Below are 23,805 nucleotides of genomic sequence, written 5' to 3'. Positions count from 1 at the left end.
GTGCCGTCTCGCTGCCCCAACAGCTCGTGCTGGGCAGGGCAGCTCTCCCAGGGAGCCGCGCTTGGGAGACCCCCAGGCATGGTGGCTCTGGCCGGCCTCGCCGTGAGCAGGGCTGCCCTCGTGGGGACAGCAACAGAGAAACGGCAGGAAGCAGCCTGGCTCCCCGGAGAAGGCACAAGGGTGGCGGGCGCGCGGCCTGCGCCCCCGGCCTTCCAGGAGCACAGCCTTTAGGTAGTTAGACTTTGTGTTTTTATTGCACATCATTTAAAACCAACTGTGCTGCATTTCAAACAGACGGGGGCCTCCGCAGGATGGGGGCGGCCGTCCTCCTTGGGCCCCGGGCCGCGCGGCGCCGCTCCTGGGCCCCTTCAGCACGTGGACCACTCGGTCAGCTCAGAGGCTGCGCTGACCATGGCGAGTGTCTGGGCAGGGCGGGGCCGCTGAGCCCGGCCCAGTGGAGATGGAGTGGCAGATGGTGGAATTAGGCCTTGCCCTGGCCACCCGAGGTACACAGGCGGGGCCTGGCTGGGCACTGACAGGTTCCAGCACCTCGGCGGGGTGGGGAGAGAAGGGCTGGGCCGTCAGTCCCACTCCCCTTTCTCCCCTTTCTTGGGGCCCTTGCGCCGCCGTCGCCCCTTCTGTGTGAGCCTCTCTTTCCGGGCAGCAGCGGTGGTGAAGGTGACACAGTGGGCGTCCAGCACGTCCAGCAGCCTGGCTGCGGCCATGCGGACGCCGCCCTGCCTCAGCTGGGCCTGCAGCTGCGCCAGCTCCAGGGGCCGGTAGGTGAGCACCTGGCGGTACAGGGCCGGCTGGGAGCGGATGTAGTTCCGCACGGCCTCCTCCACGCCCATCGCCTGCACGGCCGCCTGCGATGCGCTGATCCCCTCCTCGTCCTCCTCGCCTTCGCCCGCAGCCTCCAGGGCGGCTCCAAACTCACAGGAGGAGGAGCTGAAAGAACAGACGCCATTCTGCAACGCCTGTGTGTCCGCCCAAGGCCGGGCCCAGAGAGGGATGGTGTGCCCGGGGCCTGGGGAGCCTGCACGGGGCACGGACGGCCTCCCCACGGGCCCCCTGACCCTGGGCTTTGCAGTAGGCTAGCTTGAGGGGGGGTCCCCATGCTGGGAGTCCAGGGGTGTGGGCAGAGATGGGGTCCTGAGGCCTGCTGGGGGCTGTGGGCACCCTGCGGGTAGCTGGCCTCTGAGCTTGGGCCACTGCGCTGCCCAAGCCACGCCCAGCCCTGGGCGGAGGCCACTGATTACCTCTGTGAGCTAACGGAGCTGTCGCTGCTGTCCACAGAGGTGGCCACGGAGTCCTGGGAGGCCGAGGGCTGGGTGTCGCCGGCAGGGCCCGGGGGCGTCTCTGTGGCGGGCGACTTGCCTGGGCACTGGAGGCCTTCCCCTGGCTGCTGCTTTCCCCGCCGGGGGCCCCTGGTCTTCGTGGCTCCCTTGCACCTTTGGGTCCCGGGACCCATGGTGGCCTCGAGCTGGGGGTGGCCTCCTGCCCTGGAAGGCTTGGGAGCATCGGCGCCGAGAGCCTGGCTGCCAGGCGGCTCCAGGGGCACTTGCGAGGACAGCATCTCGTCCTCAGAGTCGGACTCCAGGGTCTGGTGAGTGTACTGGAAGATCTCCTTCAGTTTCAAAACCATCTGGCGTTTGGGCAGAGGGCGGACTCCAAACCTGAAAGGGAAACAGCGAACTCAGGCTCAGAGCGCAGCCTGTCCACGCGCCATGCTACTTCCAAGCCGAGCAGAGAGCGCACACCAGCAGGTGTGAGCAGTATCTTCCTGGCCCGGCGTGGTGCGCACGCTTGTAATCCCAGTACCTGGGAGGCTGAGACCGGAGGATCATGGTGGAGCACAGCCTCGGCTACTTAGTGGGCTCTTTGCAACTCAGTGAGACCCTGTTTCAAAATAAAAGAATAAAATAATAGGGCTGGGTGTAGCTCAGAGGTAGAATGCTCCTGGGTTCCATCCCCAGTGCTGGAAAAAAAAAAAAAAAAAAAAAGCGCCTTTCTCTTGATACTCCACAACTCGTTTCCACTTTTGTGGGTCGAAGGGCAGGACGCCTGACCTTCATGAGCACTCTGAGGCTAGCGTCCGTCTTATGTGCCCACTAAGCTTATACCAAAGAGCCTTCCAGAAGGGATGTTCCAGCGGTGTCCTGCACAATCGCGGAAGCAGCAACTTCTCCGTGCCCACGCTGACAAGAAGTGTCAGCACGGGGCAAGTGTGCGCGCACGTGCATGCGTACACGCATGTACACACATGCGCACGCATGTGTACACACAGTACTGCGGATGGAGCCCAGGGGCATTCTACCTCCAAGCGACACCCCAGCCCTATTCTATTCTTACACAGGGTCTTACTGAGTTGCAGAGGCTGTCTCAAGCCTGCGATCCTCCTGTCTCAGCCTCAGTACTGGGATCACAGGCGTGCCCACCAGGCCCGGCTAAGTGAAGTCATTTTAGAGTGCATGGCAGGGCCCTATGCGCGTCGGTGTGGAACGTGGCACCTGCCGCCTCCTGAGTAGCCTGAAGGAGTCTTTGTTGCTTCTTGGGGCCCCAGGTAAGCTGGGGGTGGCGCGCAGGGAAGCCAGGCAGCTCACCCGCCCCAGCGCCCACGCGGGGAGCCCTCGCGCCTTCCTCCCAGGCCCAGGCCGGCTGCTGGCCTGGTAACCAGCAGAGGGAGGGCCGCAGGGGAGCGCCGAGGATGCCACCAACCTGTCCAGCTCTCTCTTCAGCACCGGCGTCTCCATGATGGAGTACCTCGGCATTGGCGTTATGGGCACTTTTGGGGGTAAGTCCTTCTTCCGATTGGCACATTCTGGGTAAAACAGAAGAAGCACACACCTCAGCCTGAGAGCTGTGGATTTGCTCTCGCTTCTGGTCCTACACGGTCACCAGGAGGACCACGGCACTGAGGATCGGACCCAGCAGTGATCTGTCTCCGAACTACACTCCAGCCCCACTTCATCTTGAAACGGCCTCACTGCGCTGCTGCTGAGGGCTTTGGGCCGCGTCCCCGTCTCAGCCTTCCAAGCACGGGGCTCACAGGCTGCCCCGCCGCGCCCAGCTCACACCCTGCAGTGCTTGGAGCGCGTCTTTCCACCGCAGAGCAGCCCACGCGCACCGAGGCCTCGTCCAGGGCTGCGGCCCGGTGAGCAGCTCAACCCACAGCCAGCATGGGATAACCACGAACATCGTGGCTTCAGAAAATGCACAGCACGGCCGCCTTCTGAGCAAGCTGAGACATGGTGCCCCTCATAAGGCACGCCATCCTGCGGCCCAGCCACTCTACTCTAAGCAAGTACACAGGAACGAGAACACTCGCACGAGAACGTCCCGAGCAGCGCCGTCCACGGCGCAAGGCGGAGCCCCACGTGCCCCACCAGGGACCACAAGATGCAGCGCGGGCGAGCGCTCAGACACAGGAGCGCAAGACAGCCACTCCTGGGCCTCAGGCGGAGCCCGGAGCCAGGCCGCGTGACCCCACGCCTGGCTTAAAACACTAGTATCTTAGAGAGAAATGGGGCAAACCAGGGCCTTGCGACTTCACCCCCACCCCTCTGGTGATCACTGGCTCTTCCGGCTTGGGTTAGACAGCAGGTCTGTCTCGATGGCCCTTAGGCTTGAGGGGTCTCGCAGGCCGCCAGGCACAGAAAGAATTGCAAGTTCTGGGTCACCCAGCCCCCACGCGGCCACGTGTCTGCAGCAGCTGAGGCCCTCAGCAGCGGGAGCACCGGGCCACGCAGCCCTTCCTGTCCCCACCTGGTGGGAGCACTGGCTTGAGTCTCAGGGAGTGCCTGAGCTGGACGCCCGACCTTTAGGCGAGGAAGCCTGGGGGCTAGCAGCCGCGCGACACCTGCTAGCATCCCCGTTAGCTCGTGTGCACGCTGGTGCTGGGGTGCAGCCCGGAGCCTCGGCCGTGACAAGTACCCGCTATACCCCAGATACATCCCTAGCTCACTTTTATTTATCTTGGTACTAGAGCTGGAACCCAGGGACATCCTACCTCTGAGCTACACTCCCAACCCTATTTTCTATTCTTTACTTTGAAACCAGGTCTCACTGAGTTGCAGAAGCCTCACTAAGTAGCTGAGGCCTGCGATCCTCTGGTCTCAGCCTCCCAAGTGCTGGGATGACATGTGTGCGCCACCATGCCTAGCTGGGAGTCTTAACATGTGTCTGGGTGAGCACTGGTCGGGATGTGGGCAAGTTCAGGAAACACTGGCTGGCTACAGGGTCCCTTCCTCCCTCCCAGGAAGGGGTAGACCAGTAGAGGGGTCCCCACCCCCGCCCCATCTGACGGAGGACATGGACGAAGCCTGAGGAACGAAAAGTTCAGAGAAAGTTAAGGTGGTTTGGCGAAAGGCCAAACTCTCCAAGACTCTGGGTGACTCCTGGCCTTTCCGGAATTTCGTGTCCCCGGCCCACCGGTGAGAGAGAGAACTGACCTCAATCACTTTTTTTTTGGTGGTACTGAGGATGGAACCCTTCTACCTCCGGGCTACACTCGTAGACTTATTTTTAGATTTATTTAGAAACAGGATCTCTTAAGCCAGCGAGGCTGGCTATGAACCTGCGCGATCCTTCTGTCTCTGCCTCCCCAGGGTAGAGATTACAAGCGTGTGCCACCACGCCTGACCCTTAATCACATTTTTTTTTTTTTTTGCGGGTCTGGGGATGGAACCCAGGGGCATTCGACCTCCAAGCTACACCTCCTGCCCTATTTTTTATTCTTTAATTTGAAACAGGGTCTCACTGAGTTAGTTGCAGAGGGCCTCACTAAGTAGTAGCTGAGGCTGGCCACGAACCACGATCCTCCATTCTCAGCCTCCCCAATGCTGGGATTACAAGCGTGAGCCACCACGCCCGGCTTTAATCACATTGTTAATAATCTTTAACCAGGTTGCTTTGTTCCTCCCTGTTCCGGCAATTTCCCTTTAATAGTTGTGTTTTGTGAGCAGAAGACGTATGTTCTGTATCAATCACTCCCCATTGTACTTGATGTTTTCTTTCTCATGAAGCCATGGTTTTAACAGAGCTGTAAGGGTCTAAAAACTTAGTCCTAGAGAACAGAGTTGTCAGCTGAACACAACTGTCCGCGTCTTCATTTCAGGTCTCTCCCTCCCAAGTCCCAGAGAGGACTCTCCACCCATCTGCCGGCCACTCACCTGGCGTCTCGGGCCCGTCTGACGGCTGGCCCTCGTGGGCACTCGGTGGCTGGGTGGCTGGCGGGGTCTCTGGGGGCCTCTGCTCCTCGCCGTCCCAGTCGTCCCACAGGGCCGGGTTCAGGAAGCTCCGCCTGCTGCTCCCGGGGCTGGTGCCCGGGAGTCCAGGAGAGGACCAGTCACCGCCTCCGGGAGCCTGCCGGGCCCCACGGCTGGGACTGCTGGTGAGCAGGGGGCTGGGCTGCTGGAGGTTCACGTGGTCGATTGGAATGGGCGAGAGAGGCTCGGTATGCCAAGCGCTGTGGGCTGGCGCTGGGGGGCTCTCTGCCTGGCAGGAGGCCCCCTCCTGCTCGTCCTCACTGTCCCCTACCTCCACTACTTCAGTTGCTGCGGCCCGGGCAGGCAGGTGCAGGCTCGGTGGCGAGGGTGCTGGGCCCTGGCTGGCAAAGTCGGGGAGGCCTCGGGCCTTGGGCTGCAGAGCCCGTGGAGAAGTGGGCTCTGGGCGCCTGGAGCGGGGATGGGAAGGGCTTCCGTAGCTCCGCCTGACAGGCGACGACGTCCTGGGCACACTCCTCGGCACCGAGGGCTTGTGCGCGGCTTCCTGTGCCGCCTTCTCTGCTGGCACTCTGGTCCCGAGGCTGGTGACCCAGGTCTGTGATGAGGAGTGGCTGCCGCGGGCCAACGGGGTGGCAGGGACCAGCCACGAGGCATCTGCGGTGCTGTTCTCGAGGCTGCTGTCGTGGTCACTGGGCAGCCAGGGCGCCCCTGTGCCACCCGCAGCACCCCGGCTCTCTGGCTGTAGCTCGGCCTCGCTCCTGACCGGGCTCTGGGAACACTCCTGCTCCGTATCCACGTCGATGACGGAGAACAGCTCGGAAGACTTGGGGCTGAACTCCAGAACTTTCCTTCCTTCCGGGGGCTGGTCGGGAGCTGCCGCGGCTCTGGCCCGCTCCAGCTCCAGCTCCAGCTCCTCATCAGAGTCCAGCAGCAGGATGACCTCGTCGTCTCCGCTGGTGCGGCTGGGCAGGCCCTGGGCAGGGGGGCTCGAGTGCTTAGGCTGTGGCTGGGTCAGGTCAATGGGTGGAGACTTTTCTGGAGAAATCAGGACACCCTGAGTTTTGCACTCCAACATGGAACTACATCCTTTGGCTTGTTGGTGGCTCAGCCCCGCGAGTAGGCCGAGAATGCTGCCACCCCTCTCCTCTGGAGGCTCCTCAGGTGGCGGCGAGCCTGGGGACATCGCTGGAGACACGTCACTTGTGTGAGGAGAGGGAGGCTGGGACATGCCGGGGCTCCTGCCACCGGGGGTCTGCAACAGGCAGCGCGGCTGTGGCAGGGGCGCCTGCTGCGGAGGAGACAAGGTGTGGGTCCTCTCTCCCCCTGGCCCCCCGACGGCGTCGCTCTGCTCCTGAGGACTGCCTGCTGCCTGGGCCAGCTCAGGGGCTTCTCCTGGAGCTGAGGAAAAGGCCTGCCCAGGCTGGTGCAGAGGGGAGACCCCAGGCCCGCAGCGCCCGGCCTCCCCTGCTGGGTCTGAGCGCCGGCCCTGGGGCAGCAGAAGGGAAGGGCTGGCGTCATCCCAGTGGGCTGGCCCCGACTGGCCCCGCGGCACTGCCTTTTCCAGTTCTCCGTTGCCCAGGACGACTGCCAGCAGCGGCCCGGCAGCAGGCCCCGGCCCCCCGGGTGCGCCCTCGTCCTCGCCCGCGTCTGCTGAGCTTTGCTCTTGCAACAGCTTTCGCTGCGTGGCTGCAAACTCATAGATTTCCTCCAGTTCCGCTTCGTTCACTTTGTCTCCATCCTCGTCGGGGCCCTCGGGTTTCCACGAAGGCTCTGCCTCCTCTTCGTGCTCCGCCCACACTGACCTCAAGAGCGCCTGCAAGCTCTCCGCTGGGCTCTCACAGTGCGCGTCCCCGCCTTCCTGCGGCTCGCCCTCGGCGTCCACCCCGGCGGGCACCCGGTCACACAGGTGGACGAGGTCACTCACACCAAACCTGCAACAGGAAGTGCTGTCAGCCCGCCCTGTGGGAGGGCCTGTGGGCGCCTGCGTGGAAGCCCCCCACCTCTCTTGCCCCGCCAGCGCCCGGGCTGTAGATGTGAAGGCTGCTGGGCGGTGGCTGAGATCTCAGGAGCACACGCTGCCCGGCAAGGCCTCAAGCCTTCTTCCAGTCAGCAGGCCCGAAGGCCCTCCCGAGCACCTGCGGGGCGACACAGCGGGAGGGAAGAGGCCGAGCCCCAAGCTCCTCCCACCCCATGGGCCAGGAGGCTGCTGTCAGCTCTGGCAGGGGACGATGGAGGAGCTGTGTCACGGGGAGCTGAGGCTGCCAGCCACCTCTTACCATTGCTTGGGGCCCCACAGGGTCCTCCACCCAGCACTGGACACCCCAATAAGTGTCTGGCCAACTTAGGTCACCACGGGGCCGTCACTGGTCACAGACTTGGACTCAAGGCTTTGATGCCTCGCCTGAGCCTCTGGGCTATGGACCTGCCAGTCCTCGCCACCCTCTCAAAGGCCACGGGAGAACCCCACCTGAGGGCCAGGGAGCTGAGCTGAGGGAGCAGGCGTGGAGACAGCCCCGGACCCGGGTCCGCTGCATAGAGGTGGCGCAGGAACGCGCAGGCAGCCTCGGCGCTCACGTCGCTCAGCAGGACGCGCTGGGTCAGATCCCCGTCCTCTACGGCAGAGAAGCCCTCGAGGTTTACCTGAGGGCAAAACAAAACATGATGGCTTGTCTTCTGTTGTACCAGGGACCGAACCCTCGGGCACTCCACCTCCCAGCTACACCCCCCCCCCCCGCCTATTTTTTGCTTTGAAACAGGGTCTTGCTAGGTTGAGAGCCTCACTACTTTCTGAGGCTGACCTTGAACCTGCGATCCCCGTCTGGCCTCCCAAGTCCTGGGATTACAGGTGTGCACCCCCACACCCAGCCTAGAAGGCTCATTGTTCAGACAGACACAATTTGGAGCGAGCAGAAGCTCTGGGATATCCGTGAGTCTCAAGGGAAGCCCCACAACCCAGGAAAAACATGGGCACGGTTATGAATTCTGCAGGTTAGGCCGCACGCCTCTTGTTTTCAAAGTCCTATTATGGAAAGATGTCCCAAGAGCTGGCTAGCTTCCCCGGACTCGCGCTTTCTCAGAGCAGTTCACTGGAGTTCTGCAAGTCAGAACACGCCAGCAGCAACCAATCGTAGCGACGGACAGTGAGACTGCCGAACAACACAAACGGAGGAAAGAAGAAACAGTTCTGGGAGGAACGTGGACGGCTTTCACTTGGCGGGATAAAAAACCCTGCCACTGCTGGGCGTGGTGGCGCACGCTTGTCATCCCCGCGCTCAGGAGGCGGAGACAGGAGGATCGCGCAGGTTCGAAGCCAGCCGCGCGCGCTGGCTTAGGAGACCCTGTTTCCAAATAAAAAAACATAAAATAGGTCTGGGAGTGTAGCCCGGAGGTAGAAGGGCTTCCAGGAACCCCAGTACCACCAAAAAAACCCCCCAAACAAAACAAAACAAAAAAACCCCTGCCATTTCTCAATCCTGGAGCCACCCGTCTCCCTCTTCTCCAGCGACGAGGCACACTGGACAGGCAGGAAGGAGGAGCCGCTGGGGCGGGGAGCAAGACGGGGCCTCATACTCACGTGCTGCATGAGGAGTGGGCATCGGGCATACAGCACAAACTTGTGGGCATACAGCACCTCCCCACTGTCTGTCTGGAACTGGACGTCACTCAGGTGTGGGCTGTTGACCATGGCACTGAAGTCAGCAACCAGCAACCCGAGAGAGAGCTGCAAGGGTGGAAGCGAGAGCCACTGCCCCTCCATCGCTGCCCACCCGCCCGCCCGCCCTTCTTTCTTGGCACTGGGGGCGAAACCCAGGGGCATTCCACCTCTGAGCTACACCCAACCCTATTTTATTTTTACTTTGAAGCAGGGTCTAAGTTGCTGAGGGCCTCACTAAGTTGCTGAGGCTGACCTCAAACCTGCAATCCTCCTGCCTCAGCCTCCCAAGTACGGGAATTACTGGCACGCGCCACGGCACCTGGCCATTGCTGCTTCTCTAATGGAGCTACGCGGCCCTCTGACGGAGGGGCGCTGGCTGGGCTGAGAGCCAGGCCTGCCTTCTCCTCTCCAGAATGTACCCACTTGGGCTGCGCGGCAGGCACGCTAAGGCCCTCCGTGAGCCAGAACAGCCCAACGCCACCATCTTTTCCAGATTCGCTATTGCAGCGTATTCTGACCCTGACGGGAGGGACCAGCACGGGGACGACGACAAGGGCCTCCTGGAGCCTTCCAGCCTCAGACCGTGTGCACACAATGTGGCCACACCCAGTCCTCAGAGCGCCCGCGCGATGGCCCAGACCCCCCGAGCTGAGCCCTTCGGGGCTGCCATTCCCCAGCTGCGCAGGCCAGCCCCGGAGGTGAGGTGCTGGGCTGATCATCCCCTGGTCCTCGTGGATGATGCCACGCTAAGGAACACCCAACTTTTCTTTTTACAGTCCTGGAGATTGAACTCAGGAGTGCTCTACTGCTAAACTACATCCACAGCCCTTGTGTTATGAGACAGGGTCTCACTAAGCTGGCAGGGTGGCCTTGAACATGCGATCCTGCGGCTGGGACTACAGGTGTGGCCACCATGCCCGGCTGGAACACCAAATTCTAATGCTCTATGTTATCAAGGGCCGAGGAACCTGGGCTGTCGTTTGGTGCCAGGCAACGCCCACGCACAGAGCCCCTAAGGACGAAGGGAACTACCGAGAACCGAGCGCACGCACGCCGCAGTGGGCGCCGCTGTTTGCTGTCTTTGTGGCGCCCAGGGCAAAGCAGCTCCACCGCTCAGCTCAGGGAACCACCGCCCCCAGAGACAGAAGGGACAGAGCTTGGGGGCCATGCCCGAGGAGGCTGGCAGAGGCCTGGTGCTCCCTGCGTGCTCCTCTACCGCTGTCCAGGCGTGTGGGGAGTGGGAGGCAGAGACCGGGGCACCGATCGATCGCGAGTGGCCAAGACAGTGGAGCCAGGGAGACTGTCCTTACCGAGGCGTGGTCGCCCCTCTCGAGGAGCTTCTCCTGGGGCGGCAAGACAAAACCAGTCGGTGGAAGGCTGCTGGGCACCAGGTCCAACCCTGAGAGGAGTCCACAGGCAAGGAACGTCATCTCCTGGCAATGCAGCTGCCAAGCTGGCAGCACTGGCCGTCGGCTGAGCCAGACCCAGCAGTGGCTGGGGACCTGTTACCCACGGACGTCTCCCCTAAAGCGGATCCCACAAAGGGAGGTAAAAGGCCCGTGTCTGCTTAGCCTTACAAACACGAGTGCCTGCACGGCTGGCTCTAAGCCGCGTCTCCACGTGCCGTGCCCAAGCTGCCCTCCCGTCCTGCCCCGCTCACCTGCCGCACTGCCCAAGCTGGCGCTCAGCCCCTCCTCCGCCAGCTCCACCAGGTCCTGCAGGGCTTGGCGCTCCCTCTGGCTGGCAGACAGCGATGAGCCCCTGGGGCTGCCATGGAGAGTGGGCCGCACTCCTGGCTGCGGCTCCTGCCTGGGGCCCTGTGAGGAGGGGAAGCCAGTGGCTGTGTGGCCCTGGTTCCGATGGACCCCACTCGGGAGCAGCGGGAGACCCCCGCGCCACAGCTCCCATCTGGGGGCAGCTGGCCATGGCATCTGCGGCTGCAGAAGTTTGTCAGAGCTGGAAAGGGCTGCTGCCCTCCCCACACCACCTACGTGGCCACAGGGTGAGCTCCGCTGAGGCACACTCACCGCACAGCCATGTGGGGTGTCTGTTCTGTGGCACTAGGAACTGAATTCAGGGGCATTCTACCTCTGAGCTTGGGTTGTGTATTTTTTTGGTGGTTCTGGGGGTGGAATCCAGGGGCTTTTCTACCTCCAGGCTACACTCCCAGACCTATTTTTTTATACTTTATTTGGAAACAGGGTGTCACTAAGTTGCTGAGAGCCTCACTAGGTAGCTGAGGCTGGCTTTGAGCCTGCGTGATCCTCCTGTTTCAGCCTCCCAAGCGCAGGGATTACAAGTGTGCGCCACCACGCCCGGCTTGGGCCGTGTATTTTGAATGCAGGTGCCTGGGCTCCACCTCACTCTACATTTTATGTATCTATTTATTTTTGGTCCTGGGGATGGCAGGTCCAGAGGCATTCTACCTCGAGCTACACCCCCAGCCCTATTTTATATTTTTATTTTGAAATTTTGAAACGGGGTCTCAATAAGTTGTCAAGGGCCTCGCTGAGTTGCTGAGGCTGAACTTCAACCTGAGGTTCCCCTGTATCCGCCTCCTAAGCACTCTACATTGTAAACAAACTCCCCAGAAACATACTAAATTCTGGGAGTCAGCTAAACGTGGTGCCACATACTTGTAATCCCAGTACTTGGGAGGGTGAGACAGGAGGATCCAGGTTCATGGCTAGCTTCGGCAACTCAGTGAAACCCTGATTCAAAATAAAGAATAAAAATATTGGGCTAGGGGTGTGGCTCAGAGGTAGACTGTCCCTGGGTTCAATCCCCAGCACAAAAAAATAAATAAAAAAATAAAAAATAAGTTAATTCTGGCAATCAGTGTCCTTTTCTTTTTTTGGCAGTACTGGGGAGGGAACCAGGCTTGTGTGTATCACTTCTCCCTTCCCAACCAGGAGAGCCATTTAGAAGTTGCAAAGAGAAATGAGCTACAGCTGACAGCCTTTTGGCTTCCTCCTACTGGCTCTCAGATTTTCTGTTACCAGCTGTGGTATCCAGGGCTGCATTTCGGAACGCCCACCTCTCCTCAAAGCCTTGAGGGGCGGGGCTCACCTTGGTGGGCTGCTGGGGCGCGAGGGGCGGGACCAGGCTCGCTGTGTAGAAGGACTCCACCGTCCAGGCGCCGGTCAGGGCACTGCTGTCCCACAGGACGTTCCGCCTCCCCTCAGGGGGCTGCAGACGCCAGCCCCCCTCTTCCCATTCCTTGGAAATCCTGCTGGCAGGAAGCGGCGGCGTGCTGGACAGCTCCACTTCCTCCGAAAGGAGCTGGGCCACACGATCCTGTATCTGTCGATCTGTGGTCTCGGAGTCCTGGACTAACAACCGTGGGGGGGACAGCGGGGGTTTCTTCTTGCGACTTTTCTTCTCTAGAAATAAACAAAAGCAGCAGAGTCCGTGGTGGACCTGTCCTCTCATCTGGAAGCTGCCGGGGGACGCTCAGCCATGGCAGATCTGCGCGCTCTCTCTGGGGCCCTGCTCCGGCCACACGTACCTGTGCCGGGCTTTATCCTCTCAGAAAAAGCACTTTGCAGGCTGCGTGCGGGCCCAGCCGGACGCTGCTCCATCTCGGATCGGGACAGAGCCATGGCCACCAGCAAGTCTTCAGACAGCGCCTCGGGCCTGCTGGCCTTCCGCTTCTTCTGCGGCTCCCTGATGGCAGCTCCTTTCCGTTTCAAGCTTCCAGCCTGGCTGACGAAACTAGAAGCCACAGAGAGAGGTGAGTGGAGGCTCTTCTCGGGCTGGGTCTGCCCCACGTGAGGTGAGGAGAGGGCCTGAGGCGCCTGCTGCACAGAGCCACCTCCGCTCTCCCTGAGCACCCGCTTCTCCAAGCTCGCGAGTCCAGGCCCGGAGCTCAGCACCAGGGCCACACACAGAAGGGTCTGGATTCTTTTCTTTCTTTTTGATATGGTACTAGGGATTGAACCCAGAGGCATCCTACCTCGGAGCTACATCCCCAATCCTATTTTATATTAAATTTTGAGACAGGGTCTCGCTAGGTTCCCGAGGATCTCACTAAATTGCTGAAGCTGGCCTTGAACCTGTGGTCCTCCTCTCTTAGCCTCTCAAGACCTGGGATCACCAGCGTGTGCCCCACGCCTAGCTTGGTCCGGGCCCTTTGTGTGGCTGCCAGCTGGGTTGGTGGCAGACGGATGAAGCCACAAGGGGAGCCGGCACCCCTGGATGTGGTCATACTTCCGGCCACAGTTGATACTTGCCGGCTCTCAGGTGGCTCCTTGGACTCCCACCACATTCTGGCTACACTTCAGATGCCCCCAAGGCAGTCCTGGCCATACCGACCCAACAGGACCCTTCCCTCTGCGGGGCTTCGGCCGGCACGCGCAGCACCTCCGCCTCGGGGGGGGGGGGTGAGCGGGGAGGGGCCTGGCCCGAGCACCCCACTGCAGCTAGGTGAGAAGCAGGAGGGCGAGGTAGCAACCGCAAGAGCGCAGGCGGCCGCCCCGCAGCTGTCGCCGCTGCTGGCTCACAAGCACGTGTGCTCTTGTCCAGCCGGGAAGGCTGGCGATTCTCCAGGACGGCCATGGAAGGCAGAGCAAGCCCCTACTCAGCCCAGCTCCCTGGAACCTGTACGGTAGCCGTGGGCTCCGCAAGGGGCCCGGGCCACCCAGAGCCATGTGAGGAAGGAGAGGGCCAGAGGCTGCGCAGACGTGGCCTGAGCCAGGGGAGGTCCAGCGCCCCCTGCAATGTCACTGACATGGCGGCAAGCGGTGGCGTAGACAATCTTAGTCCAGGGCCTCAGGCTCCCGACCCACGCCAGAGGGATGTGTTAGGTATAGACAGAGGCCCTGCAGGGGACCACCTGTACCCTGGGTGGCCCAGGTGCAAGGCAGAGGCTGGGACCGAAAGCCGCGGCCCGGGCGTGCCTCTGCTCTCGTCAGCTGCCAAAGGAACGGAGTCCCCGACCTAGAGGACCTGAGGCCCACGCCGCCACACTCCCCGGAGAGGTGGGGCCAGCACGGGCGTCCTCGGCCACAGGGCCGGGGAGCGGAACTGACCCTCTGCCTCAGTGCGCCTGCGCTTGGCACGCCTAGGCCTTGTTTCCCGCTGCCAGAGGACCCTCCTGTTTTAAACCGAAGCATTAATTCATGCAAATTAAAAACAGAACAAGGCCCTGTGGTTCCATTAACTAGCTGTCTGAGGTATGCTGAATGATCTACAGGAACGGTAGGAAAATCAACCTACACTGAGATGGAGACCACGCAGCACCACCAGGACCTAGAAGACGCAAACGAACAGCCAGTTCCCAGCTGCTCGAGGCGCCACCGCAGGACCGGGGCTGGACAAGCCGGGACGGGGCCATCCGAAAGGTCTTCTGCACAGACACGCAGTGGGTGTAGCTCGGAGGTCAAATGCCTCTGGATTCCATCCCCAGACCCGCAAAAAAAACCCAAAATCAAATAAAGAATAAAAAATAGGACAGGGGATGTAGCTCGGAGGTCAAATGTCCCTGGGTTCCATCCCCAGACCCGCAAAAAAAAAAAAAAAAAAAAAAAAAAAAGTACAAATCAAAAGCCGGGCGTTGTGGCACACGCTGTAATCCCCAGCATTTGGGAGGCTAAGACTGAAGAATTGTGGTTGGCGGACAGCCTCAGCTCCTTAGTGAGGCCCTCTGCTATTTAGTGAGACCCTGTTTCAAAATAAAGAATAAAAAATAGGGCAGAGGGTGTAACTCAGGGGTTGAATGCCCCTGGGTTCTAGCCCCAGACCCGCAAAAAAGAAAAAGAGTACAAATCAGCCAGGCGTGGTGGGCACACTTGTAATCCCCGCACTTGGGAGGCTGAGACAGGACATGCAGATCCGAAGCCAGCCTCAGCTACTTAGGCTCTCAGCAACTTAGTGAGACCCTGTTTTCAAATAAAATATAAAATAGGTCTGGGAGTGTAGCCCTGAAGTAGGAAGCCCCTGGGTTTCATCCACAGGATAAAAGGATAAAAATAGGGCTGGGAATGTAGCTCAGAGGTAGAGTGTCCCTGAGTTTCATCTGTAGTACCACACACACACAAACAAAAGGTGTGTGGCGGCGCACACTTGTAATCCCAGTACTTGGGAGAGTGAGACAGGAGGTTGGCAGGTTCAAAGCCAGCCTTAGCAATTTAGCGAGGCTCTCAGCAACCCAGTGAGATTCTGTTTCCAAATAATAAGATAGGACTAGGGGTGTAGCTTGCAGTAGAGTACCTCCGGGTTCAATTCTCAGTACCACAAAAAAAGAAAAATCAAGTTGGGCAAGGTGGCAGCATCTGTAATCCTAGTACTTGGGAGGCTGAGACAGGAGGATCACAGGTTTGAAGACAGCATCAGCAACATAACAAGAGGCTCAGCAACCTCGTGAGACTCTGTTTCCAAACAAAAACCAAGAGGGCTGGCGGTGTAGCTGGAAAGCAGCCTGCCCTGGGTACCACACACTCAGACAAGTACAAATCAAGCCCGACACCATGCGCTGGCGCTCCTTCCTCTTGTCCGTCTCACCTGGGCGCTGGAGAGCTGCCGCCTGCCTCGGGCCGCTCGGTCTGCAGCCGCACCGCCTGCAGCAGGAGCTGGGGGCCCACGTCCATCTTGGCCGCGCACTGCTTCAAGTGACCGACTCTGCTCTTGGCGGTGAGAAACAGTTTGCCACAGATCGGGCACTCGGGGATCTGAGGAGTGGAAGGCTTCAGGGCCTGTTCTGCCTCATCCAGGCACCTGGCAGGAGACAGTAAGCATGGCAACCACCCTGCCCCGAGCCGTGCGTCACCACACGTGTCGGACCCACGTCAACACGCGCACGTGTGGGCCGAGCCGTCCCCACATCCAGGCCCCTCCGCGGGGGCCCGGCTCTCAGACACCGAAGGTGGGATCTGTTAGCAAAGGTGGCCAAAGAAAGCCAGGACAGACAACACAGCGGCCTGACGATGCAAGGCCGACTCCGCCCGCAGTGCGCGCCCCAAGTCTGAGAACGGGTGGTCAAACATGAAGTGCATGTTCCTGGTAGTTGTTTTAGCAGGGTGTGGTGGCGCACGCTTGTAATCCTTGTACTGGGAGGCTGCTACAGGAGGATTGCAGGTTTGTGGCCTGTCTCAGCAACTTAGGCCCTTCACAACTGAGTGAAACCTTGTTTCAAGATAAAGGATAAAAATAGGTCTGGGAGTGTAGCCCGGAGGTAGAAGGGCTTCCGGGAACCCCAGTACCACCCAAAATAAATAAATAAATAAATAAATAAATAAATAAATAAATGAAAGAAAGAAAAAAAAAGGGCTGGGATGTAGCTCAGAAGTAGAATGTCTCTGGGTCCAACCCCCAGTTTCAAAAAAAAAAAAAAAAAAAGAATAAAAAATAGGGCTGGGGATGTAGCTTGGAGGTAGAATGTCCCTGCGTTCAATCCCTAGTACTGCAAGACAAACAAACTCAATTATAGATGTGCACCATTGCCAACCAGTTGGAATTATGCACTTTTATTATTTATTTAGTGTTTATTTATTTATTTATTTTGTTGGTACTGGGGGTGGAACCCAGAGGCCTTCTACCTCTGGGCTATACTCCCAGACCTATTTTTTTTTTTTTTTTTAATTTGGAAACGGTCTCACTACGTTGCTGAGAGCCTTACTAAGTAGTTGAGGCCGGCTTCGAACCTGTGTGATCCTCCTGTCTCAGCCTCCCAAGCGCGGGGATTACAAGCGTGTGCCACCACACCCGGCTTATTATTTATTTATTTATTTATGTTTTTTATTTTTATTTTTGGTGGTACTGGGGATTGAACCCAGGGGCCTTCTACCTCTGGGCTAAACCCCCAGCCCTATTTTATTTTTTGTTGTACTGGGGATGGAACTCGGGGCATTCTACCTCTGAGCTATACCCCCAGCCCTATTTTTTATTCTTTATTTTGAAACAGGCTCTCACTGTGTTGCAGAGGGCCTCACTAAGTAGCTGAGGGTGGCCGCAAACTGCTATCCTTCTGTCTCAGCCTCCCAAATACTGGGATTACAAGCGTTGCGCCACCAGGCCCGGCTTCCCTATTTTATTTTTATTTGGAAACAATGTCTTGCTAAGTTGCTGAGAGCCTTACTAAGTCGCTGAAGCTGACCTTGAACCTGCAACCCTCCTGTCTCAGCCTCCGAAGTACAGGGATTACAGGTGTGTGGCGCCACGCCCGGTGGAACTGTGCACTTTGAATGGGTGAAGCAGGCCATGTGACTGAGGTGCAATACAGTTAGGAAGAAAGGGCGAAGGGCGTGCGGCTGCACCGAGGAGCCCCATAGGCCGGCGAGGGACGCCCACCTGTTCACATGCTGCTCCCTCCGGGTCACGGTCATAGTGGAGAGGTCCTTCTGACACATCTGGCAGAAGAACAGCCCCTGCCCCTCCAGGTCGGCACACGCGGACGCTTCTTCCCTTCCAAGCTCCCGCTGCAGGGCCAAGGCCAGCGCAGCGTCGCTGTCTGTGGCCGCGAGCCGGGGTCCACACCCTGTGGAGAAGCACACAGGATCCGTGAGGGTGGGCCCTGTTTCAAAAGAAAACATAAAACAGGGCTGAGGGGGAGCTCCGAGGCAGAATGCTCTGGGTTCCACCAGAGCCACCCAGAAAAAGGCTACGTGGAGGAAGCCCGAGTGGATGTCGGGCGGGAGCTTGGGCTCTGGCGCCGCTCCACCCCTCGAGCCCCAGGCCCAGCAGCGCGGCAGACCCTCACGCCGAGCACCTCCGGGTGCAAGACCCGCGCCCTCTGGCTCGCACCTGTAGCGCTGCGGGGCTGCACGCTCACCGGCTGTGCTCCCTCGTGACGGTGCCTGCCTTTTCTCTTCCTTTTGCATGTGTCTGTCAGAGTTGAGAGGCGTATTGTTTAGGAGGGCAGAAGGACTGCCTGACGTTACGTGGCGCTTGTGGCGATGCCATACAAACCACAGAGCAGCTGGGCGTGGTATGCACGCCATAATCCCAGTACACAGGGTCAGGAGGCCCGAGACGGGAGGACCTGAGGTCTGAGGCCAGCCTCAGCAATGCAGTGAGGCTCTCAGCAACTTAGTGACTCTGTTTCCAAATAAAAAGGAAAATAGGGCTGGAGGTGTAGCTTGCAGATAGAATGCCTCTGGGTTCAATTGCCAGTACAATAAACAAGTAACACAGCAAACTATCTAACCTGGAGCCAGTCGGACTTGATTTACTTGTAGTGTACCTACAATAGGACTCTAAAGGAAGGAGTCAGTCAGATCCCTGATGCTAATCGTGTATTCATAATACAAGCATACAGGAAAGAGTTAAATGACGCCGTGAAGAAATAATCAAGCAAATTTACGACGTTGGAAATCTGTGGGGCATGGTGGCACACACTTGTAATCTCAGTGCTTGGGAGGCTGAGACTGGAGGATCACGGTTCGCGGACAGCCTCAGCTACTTAGTGAGGCCCTCTGCAACTCAGTGAGACCCCGTTTCAAAATAAAGAATAAAAAATAGGGCTGTGGTGTAGCTCAGAGGTGGAATGTCGCTGGGTTCAATTTCCAGTGCCACAAAAGAAGAGGAGGAGGACGAGGACAGGACTGTTCTCGAATCTAATGTTACGAGACTACAGAGCTATAGCAATCTACAGTGTGTAACTATGAGAGAGATCCTTGAGGCCACCGTGTTGGCACACACCTGTAATCCCAGTACTTGGGAGGCTGAGACAGGAGGAGCATAGGTTGGAGACTGTGTTTCAAAATGAAAAACAAAGCCAGGTGTGGTGGCGCACGCTTGTGATCCCAGCATTCGGGGGGCTGAGAGAGGAGGATCGCAGTTCGTGGCCACCCTCAGCTACTTAGTGAGGCCCTCTGAAACTCAGTGAGGCCCTGTTTCAAAATAAAGAATAAAAATAGGGCTGGGGATGTTTCTTGGCAGTATGCCCCTGGGTTCTGTCCCTAGTACTAAAGAAATATTAGTAAAAATAAAAAATAAGAACCCAAACAGAGCTAGAAGTACAGCTCAGTGGTAGAGTGTCCCGGGTTCCATCCCTGGTAACACTCACACACACACATCAAATTTTGAAGGAGAGGAAAGGGTACCTTGCCAAGGAAGCCAAGTGAGAAATGACCAAGGGCCTCACTCTGGCTAGATCCCGAGGGTGAAATGCAGAGAACACTGGCCCCGCCCGCCTCCCGCCAGCAGACCTCTCGACGACAGACGGCCTACCGGTCCCCACCATCTCCGCCCGGGGGCTCTTCGGCGTGCTTTCTTCCAGCGAGGCCGTGGCCGTGGGGGAGCACTCTTCAGCAGCATGTCTCAGCCGCTCGGGGTCCGCCCTCTTGAACCGCTGCATCCGCTGGAGGACCAGGTGGGCCGCGCGGGGCTTGGAGGGGCTCGGCGGGGCAGTCGTCGCACAGGACGGGGGCGGCTGGGAGTCACCATCGGGAGCAGTAGTCACAGCATCTGTTCTAGCTGGAGGAGAAGAGACTTTCCCACCACATTCGTGTTAGACCCGACTTTCCCAGGGTCCTTACCAACCAGTCTAGGTTAGACTTGCAAGTGGAATAGGGCCTGTTGGCAATGTTACTGTTTGTGGCAACATAGACATAAATATCTGGAGAGAGCCGGGCGTGGTGGCGCACACTTGTACCAGCATTTGGGAGGCTGAGACAGGAGGACTGCGGTTCAAAGACAGCCTCAGCTACTTAGTGAGGCCCTATGCAAGTTAGTGAGGCCTTGTTTCAAAATAAAGAATAAGAAATCGGGCTGGGGGTATATAGCTCGGAGGTGATAGGATGCCCCTGAATTCAATTCCCAGTACCGCAAAATAAATGAATAAATAAATAAGCAAGTCAGCCAGACATCCTGGTGCGTACTTGCAGTCCCTGTGCTTGGGAGGCTGAGACAGGAGGACTGCACAGGTTCGAAGCCAGCCTCAGCTACTTAGGCTCTCAACTTAGTGAGACCCTGTTTCCAAATAAAGTATAAAGTAGGTCTGGGAGTGTAGCCCGGAGTAGAAAGCCCCTGGGCTCCTTTCCCAGAACCACAAAAACAAAACAAAACAACCCAAGTATCTGGAAAGGAGGAGTGAGGAATAACTGGCAGCGCCCGGAGTCTATTTTGGGCATGACAAAAACGTCCTAAAGACAGGAGTAGGGCGGTGGCACAACTCTGAGCACGCCGCAACCACTGGACCATCTACTGTACGAGGCGAATTTGAAGCCGGGCTGGTGGTGATGCTTGTAACCGCCAAACCTGGGAGGCTGAAACAGGATCGCACAGGTTCAGAGCCAGCCTCAGCTACTGAGTGAGGCTCTCAGCAACTTAGTGAGACCCTGTTTCCAAATAAAATCTAAAATAGGTCTGGGAGTGTAGCCTGGAGGTAGAAAGCCCCTGGGTTCCATCCCCAGTACCACCAAAAAAAAAAAAAAAAAGGTGAATTTTGCTGGGCGTGGTGGCGCACACTTTTAATCCCAGCATTCGGGAGGCTGAGACTGGAGGATCACGGTTCGCGGACGGCCTCAGCTACTCAGTGAGGCCCTCTGCAACTCAGTGAGACCCTGTTTCAAAATAAAGAATAAAAACTAGGGCTGGGGGTGGAGCTCGGAGGCCAAAGTCTCTGGGTTCCTTCGGCACTACCACACACACAAAAAGATCAGGAAGTGAAGGTGAGGAAAATTTAGAAACAGAACTCTGAAGCCCAAGGAGCTCGTGGTGCATTATATAAGCAAGGCTGGTTTTCAGTTCTGCATGAAGGATGTCTGCTAAGCATATGGCTCAGTGTGCCAAGGGCAGCAGAGCAGAAAGGCAGCTTTCAACACACAAATAAGGAAATAAAAGAAGAAGAAGAAGAAAAGGTCTTTGGAGGAAAGGAAGGACGGACCTAGAGGTGTTCCTGGGATTCAAACTCACGGCACCTCCTCCTCCTCAGTAGCCTAACCAAATTGGCAGGCCCTTTCCAATTTATCCACGCTGGAATGAATTCAAGAAATAAAAACAGCAGCAACACTGCTTGCATGTTTGTGTATCCCCTGCCAACTACGTAATGTAGACATTTGAAGGCAGGAGCCTAGGGCTCCAAGCTGGGTATGGCAGTGCACACCTGTAATCCAGTACTTGGGAGGCAGAGAGGAGGATCACAGCTTCGAGGCCAGACTCAGCAATTTAGTGAGACTCTGCTTCAAAATAGTAAATAAAGCTGGGCGTGGTGGCACACATCTATAATGCCAATCCTGGGGGGTGAGACAGGCTCACATGTTCAAGGCAGCCTTGGCAACTTAGTGAGATCCCATTTCAAATTAAAAAAAAAAAAAAGGCTTGGTGTATTGCTTAGAGGTCGAACACTCCAGTAACACACACACACACACACACACACACACACACACACACACAAACTACTATTACTAATAGTAATAATAATGAATATGTCATGTGTGGTAGTGCAGGCCTGTAATCCCAGTGGTTGGGAGGCTAAGGCTAAGGATCACAGGTTCAAGACCAGCCTTAGCTACTTAAGACTCTCAGCAACCTAGTGAGACATTGTTTCAAAACGAAAAATAAAAAAGGCCTGGGGATGTAGCTTAGTGGTAGACTGCCCCTGGGTTCACTCTCTGGGATCACATACACAAAAATTGATAAAAATAAATAAAAATAAAAAATATAGGGCTAGCTTCAATTGAACCCAGAGGCATTCTATTTCTGAGCACCACCCCCCAGCCATTTTCTACCTCCAGGCTATACTACCAGACCTATTTTTTACTTTATTTGGAAACAGGGTCTCACTAAGTTGCTGAGAGCCTCACTCAGTAGCTGAGGCTGGCTTTGAACCCGTGCGATCCTCCTGTCTCAGCCTCCCAAGTGCTGAGATTACAAGTGTGTGCCACCACGTCTGGCACCCCCAGCCCTATTTTTTATTCTTTATTTTGAAACAGGGTCTCACTGAGTTGCAGAGGTCCTCACTAAGGTAGCTGAGGCTGCCCTTGAACCACAGTCCTGTTGTAGCCTCTCAAATGCTGGGATTACAAGCGTGCATCACCACACCCGGCTAAAGAAAGTTTTACTGGCACACAGCCACACTGATTCATTTCCATATTGCTTACAGCTGCTTTTATACTAAGCAGCAGATTGGGTACAGGGGTCCCTTTGGGGAAATGGTTCCAGGACCCTCTACAAATATAAAACTCTGCAGATGTTTGAGCTCGCACATAAAATAGTTTACTATTTGCATATAACCTATGCATATCCTCCAGTGTACTTTATTTGTTATGTATTTGTGGTGCTGGGAATTGAACCCAGGGGCACTCTCCCCCGAGTTTAGCCCCCACCCCGCCCCATCTTATTTTTATTTTGAAGCAAGGTCTCACTAAGCTGTGGAGGGCTTTGCCTTGCTGAGGCTGGCTGGGAACCTGTGATCCTCTTCTCTGCCTCCCAAGTGCTGGGCTCTGGAGCTGCTCACTATGAGCAGCTTTCTGCACAACTGTTTTCCACCCGAGGCTGGCTGAGTCTGCAGACTTGAGGTCTATGCTCAGGGAAGCTCAGCCGTAGCTGCGATGCAGAACACAGCCCGCAGCACGAGTGGTCCGAGGCAGCACGCTTCCCTTCCTGGGTCCTTCTGGGAGGGTCTGGCCGTGGTTCCTGCCTGCTTACCTGTCTGGATGCCCTGTGCTCTTTCCTGGAGCACAGGCAGGCCTGGAGCAGGAGCTGGCACGCCTCCCTCCCCACTCGCGGGGACAGCTGGCTCGCTTTCCCAGGACTTGGCGGCCCCTTGCTTTTTAGTCCTCGGGGCCCGGCCACCCGATGGAGGTTTCTTCTCTGCGGGGTCCTGAAGGGTTCTGCTCTTGGCAGTGGACTGCTGGGCCTTTTTCAATTTGTTTCTGATCTGAGTGCTGCTGGAGGCCTTGTGTGTCTGCCTTCCTCCTGAGGCCTGCTTGCTTCCAGCCTTCTTTACTCTTTGAAAGAAGCTGGCACAGAGTTCTTTAAAATCATCGTCGGACTCATCCATCATCTGGCCAGCTCTACGGCCCTCAGGGGCGCAAGGGCTGGGCTGGGGGCATGGCGACAGCCGAGGTGCACCTGCGCAGGCGCAGCGCGCTGCGCTCACACGTCCGCACACGCTCGGGTCCCTCTGCTTCTCGCTCAGCTGTTCGGAGGTGCAAAGCTGAGCCGAGAGTACTGTGCTGCTCTCGGCAATGATTCAAGTATCTTTCGCGAAGCTGGGCCTGGGCATGTTTAAATCCTCCCTCCGACGAGGTTCACGAAGGAGAGGATGCTTTGCTGTCCAGCGGTGGCCTCTGAGACGGGCACAGCTGAACCTGGTGCTCGATGATTCTCCAAGACCTCCACGATGGTAAAGCACCTGGGTTGGTTCAATCTCAGACCTGCGGAAAGTCAAGAGCATCTACTGTAATAAACAGATACCATCACTTCACACCGTTTCTTCCAGGGAGGCCCGAGAGCATGCCGAGGACGGGAAAAGGCTTCAGAACAATCTTCTGTCCAGTGCTCAGTACAGCCTGGTTAACACGGCACCACTGTCCTACAGGACGTCACAACGCATCGAGGAGGGGTATCTAGAAATTTACCAATGCGTATTCTTCTATGGACACAAAAATATGTGCATCTTGGGAGAATGTTGTTTTTACTGAAATCTGGAGAACCAACCCCACAAAGGGGAGTCACTACAAAAACAGGGTGATACCCGAATCCAGCAAATCTACCACAGGCCTAAGAACCCCAGCCACAGGGGCTCTATCAGCAAATGCTGCAATACAAGAGAAATAAGAAGGAAAAATGTGCCAATGAACACTCAGGAGGAGAGAAAAGGCCACTTTTCTGTTCTCTCGGCCTGTAAGAGCTCTCCAAAGGCAGGCGACTCGATCACCGCCTATACACAAATGCTGGCCATTTTTACTCTGCCACACAGCTTGGTATGGCCCCCCAAATCTGATGGCAAAGTCTTTCAAATACAGTAATGCAATTTCTACT

General features: G+C 57.4%; 1 protein-coding gene across 1 annotated transcript; it reads right to left on the bottom strand.

Annotated features, from left to right (window-relative positions):
* Window positions 1-581: 581 nt before the first annotated feature.
* SLX4 (SLX4 structure-specific endonuclease subunit) lies at window positions 582-22,825 on the bottom strand (the record flags this gene model as incomplete). The annotated part of the gene is made up of 14 exons (XM_080703971.1): window positions 582-948; window positions 1,260-1,676; window positions 2,719-2,821; window positions 5,172-7,156; window positions 7,693-7,865; window positions 8,800-8,946; window positions 10,191-10,279; window positions 10,541-10,867; window positions 11,880-12,263; window positions 12,389-12,594; window positions 15,382-15,594; window positions 17,167-17,353; window positions 19,048-19,293; window positions 22,468-22,825. The coding sequence occupies 14 exons, from the start codon at window positions 22,823-22,825 to the stop codon at window positions 582-584; spliced, it is 5,202 nt and encodes a 1,733-aa protein (XP_080560097.1).
* Between the last annotated feature and the right edge of the window lie 980 nt (window positions 22,826-23,805).

The sequence above is a fragment of the Muscardinus avellanarius genome, assembly GCF_963383645.1.
Source record: "Muscardinus avellanarius genome assembly, chromosome: 10".
NCBI classification, from domain to species: domain Eukaryota; kingdom Metazoa; phylum Chordata; class Mammalia; order Rodentia; family Gliridae; genus Muscardinus; species Muscardinus avellanarius.
This window is presented reverse-complemented; position numbering and strand designations above follow the sequence as displayed.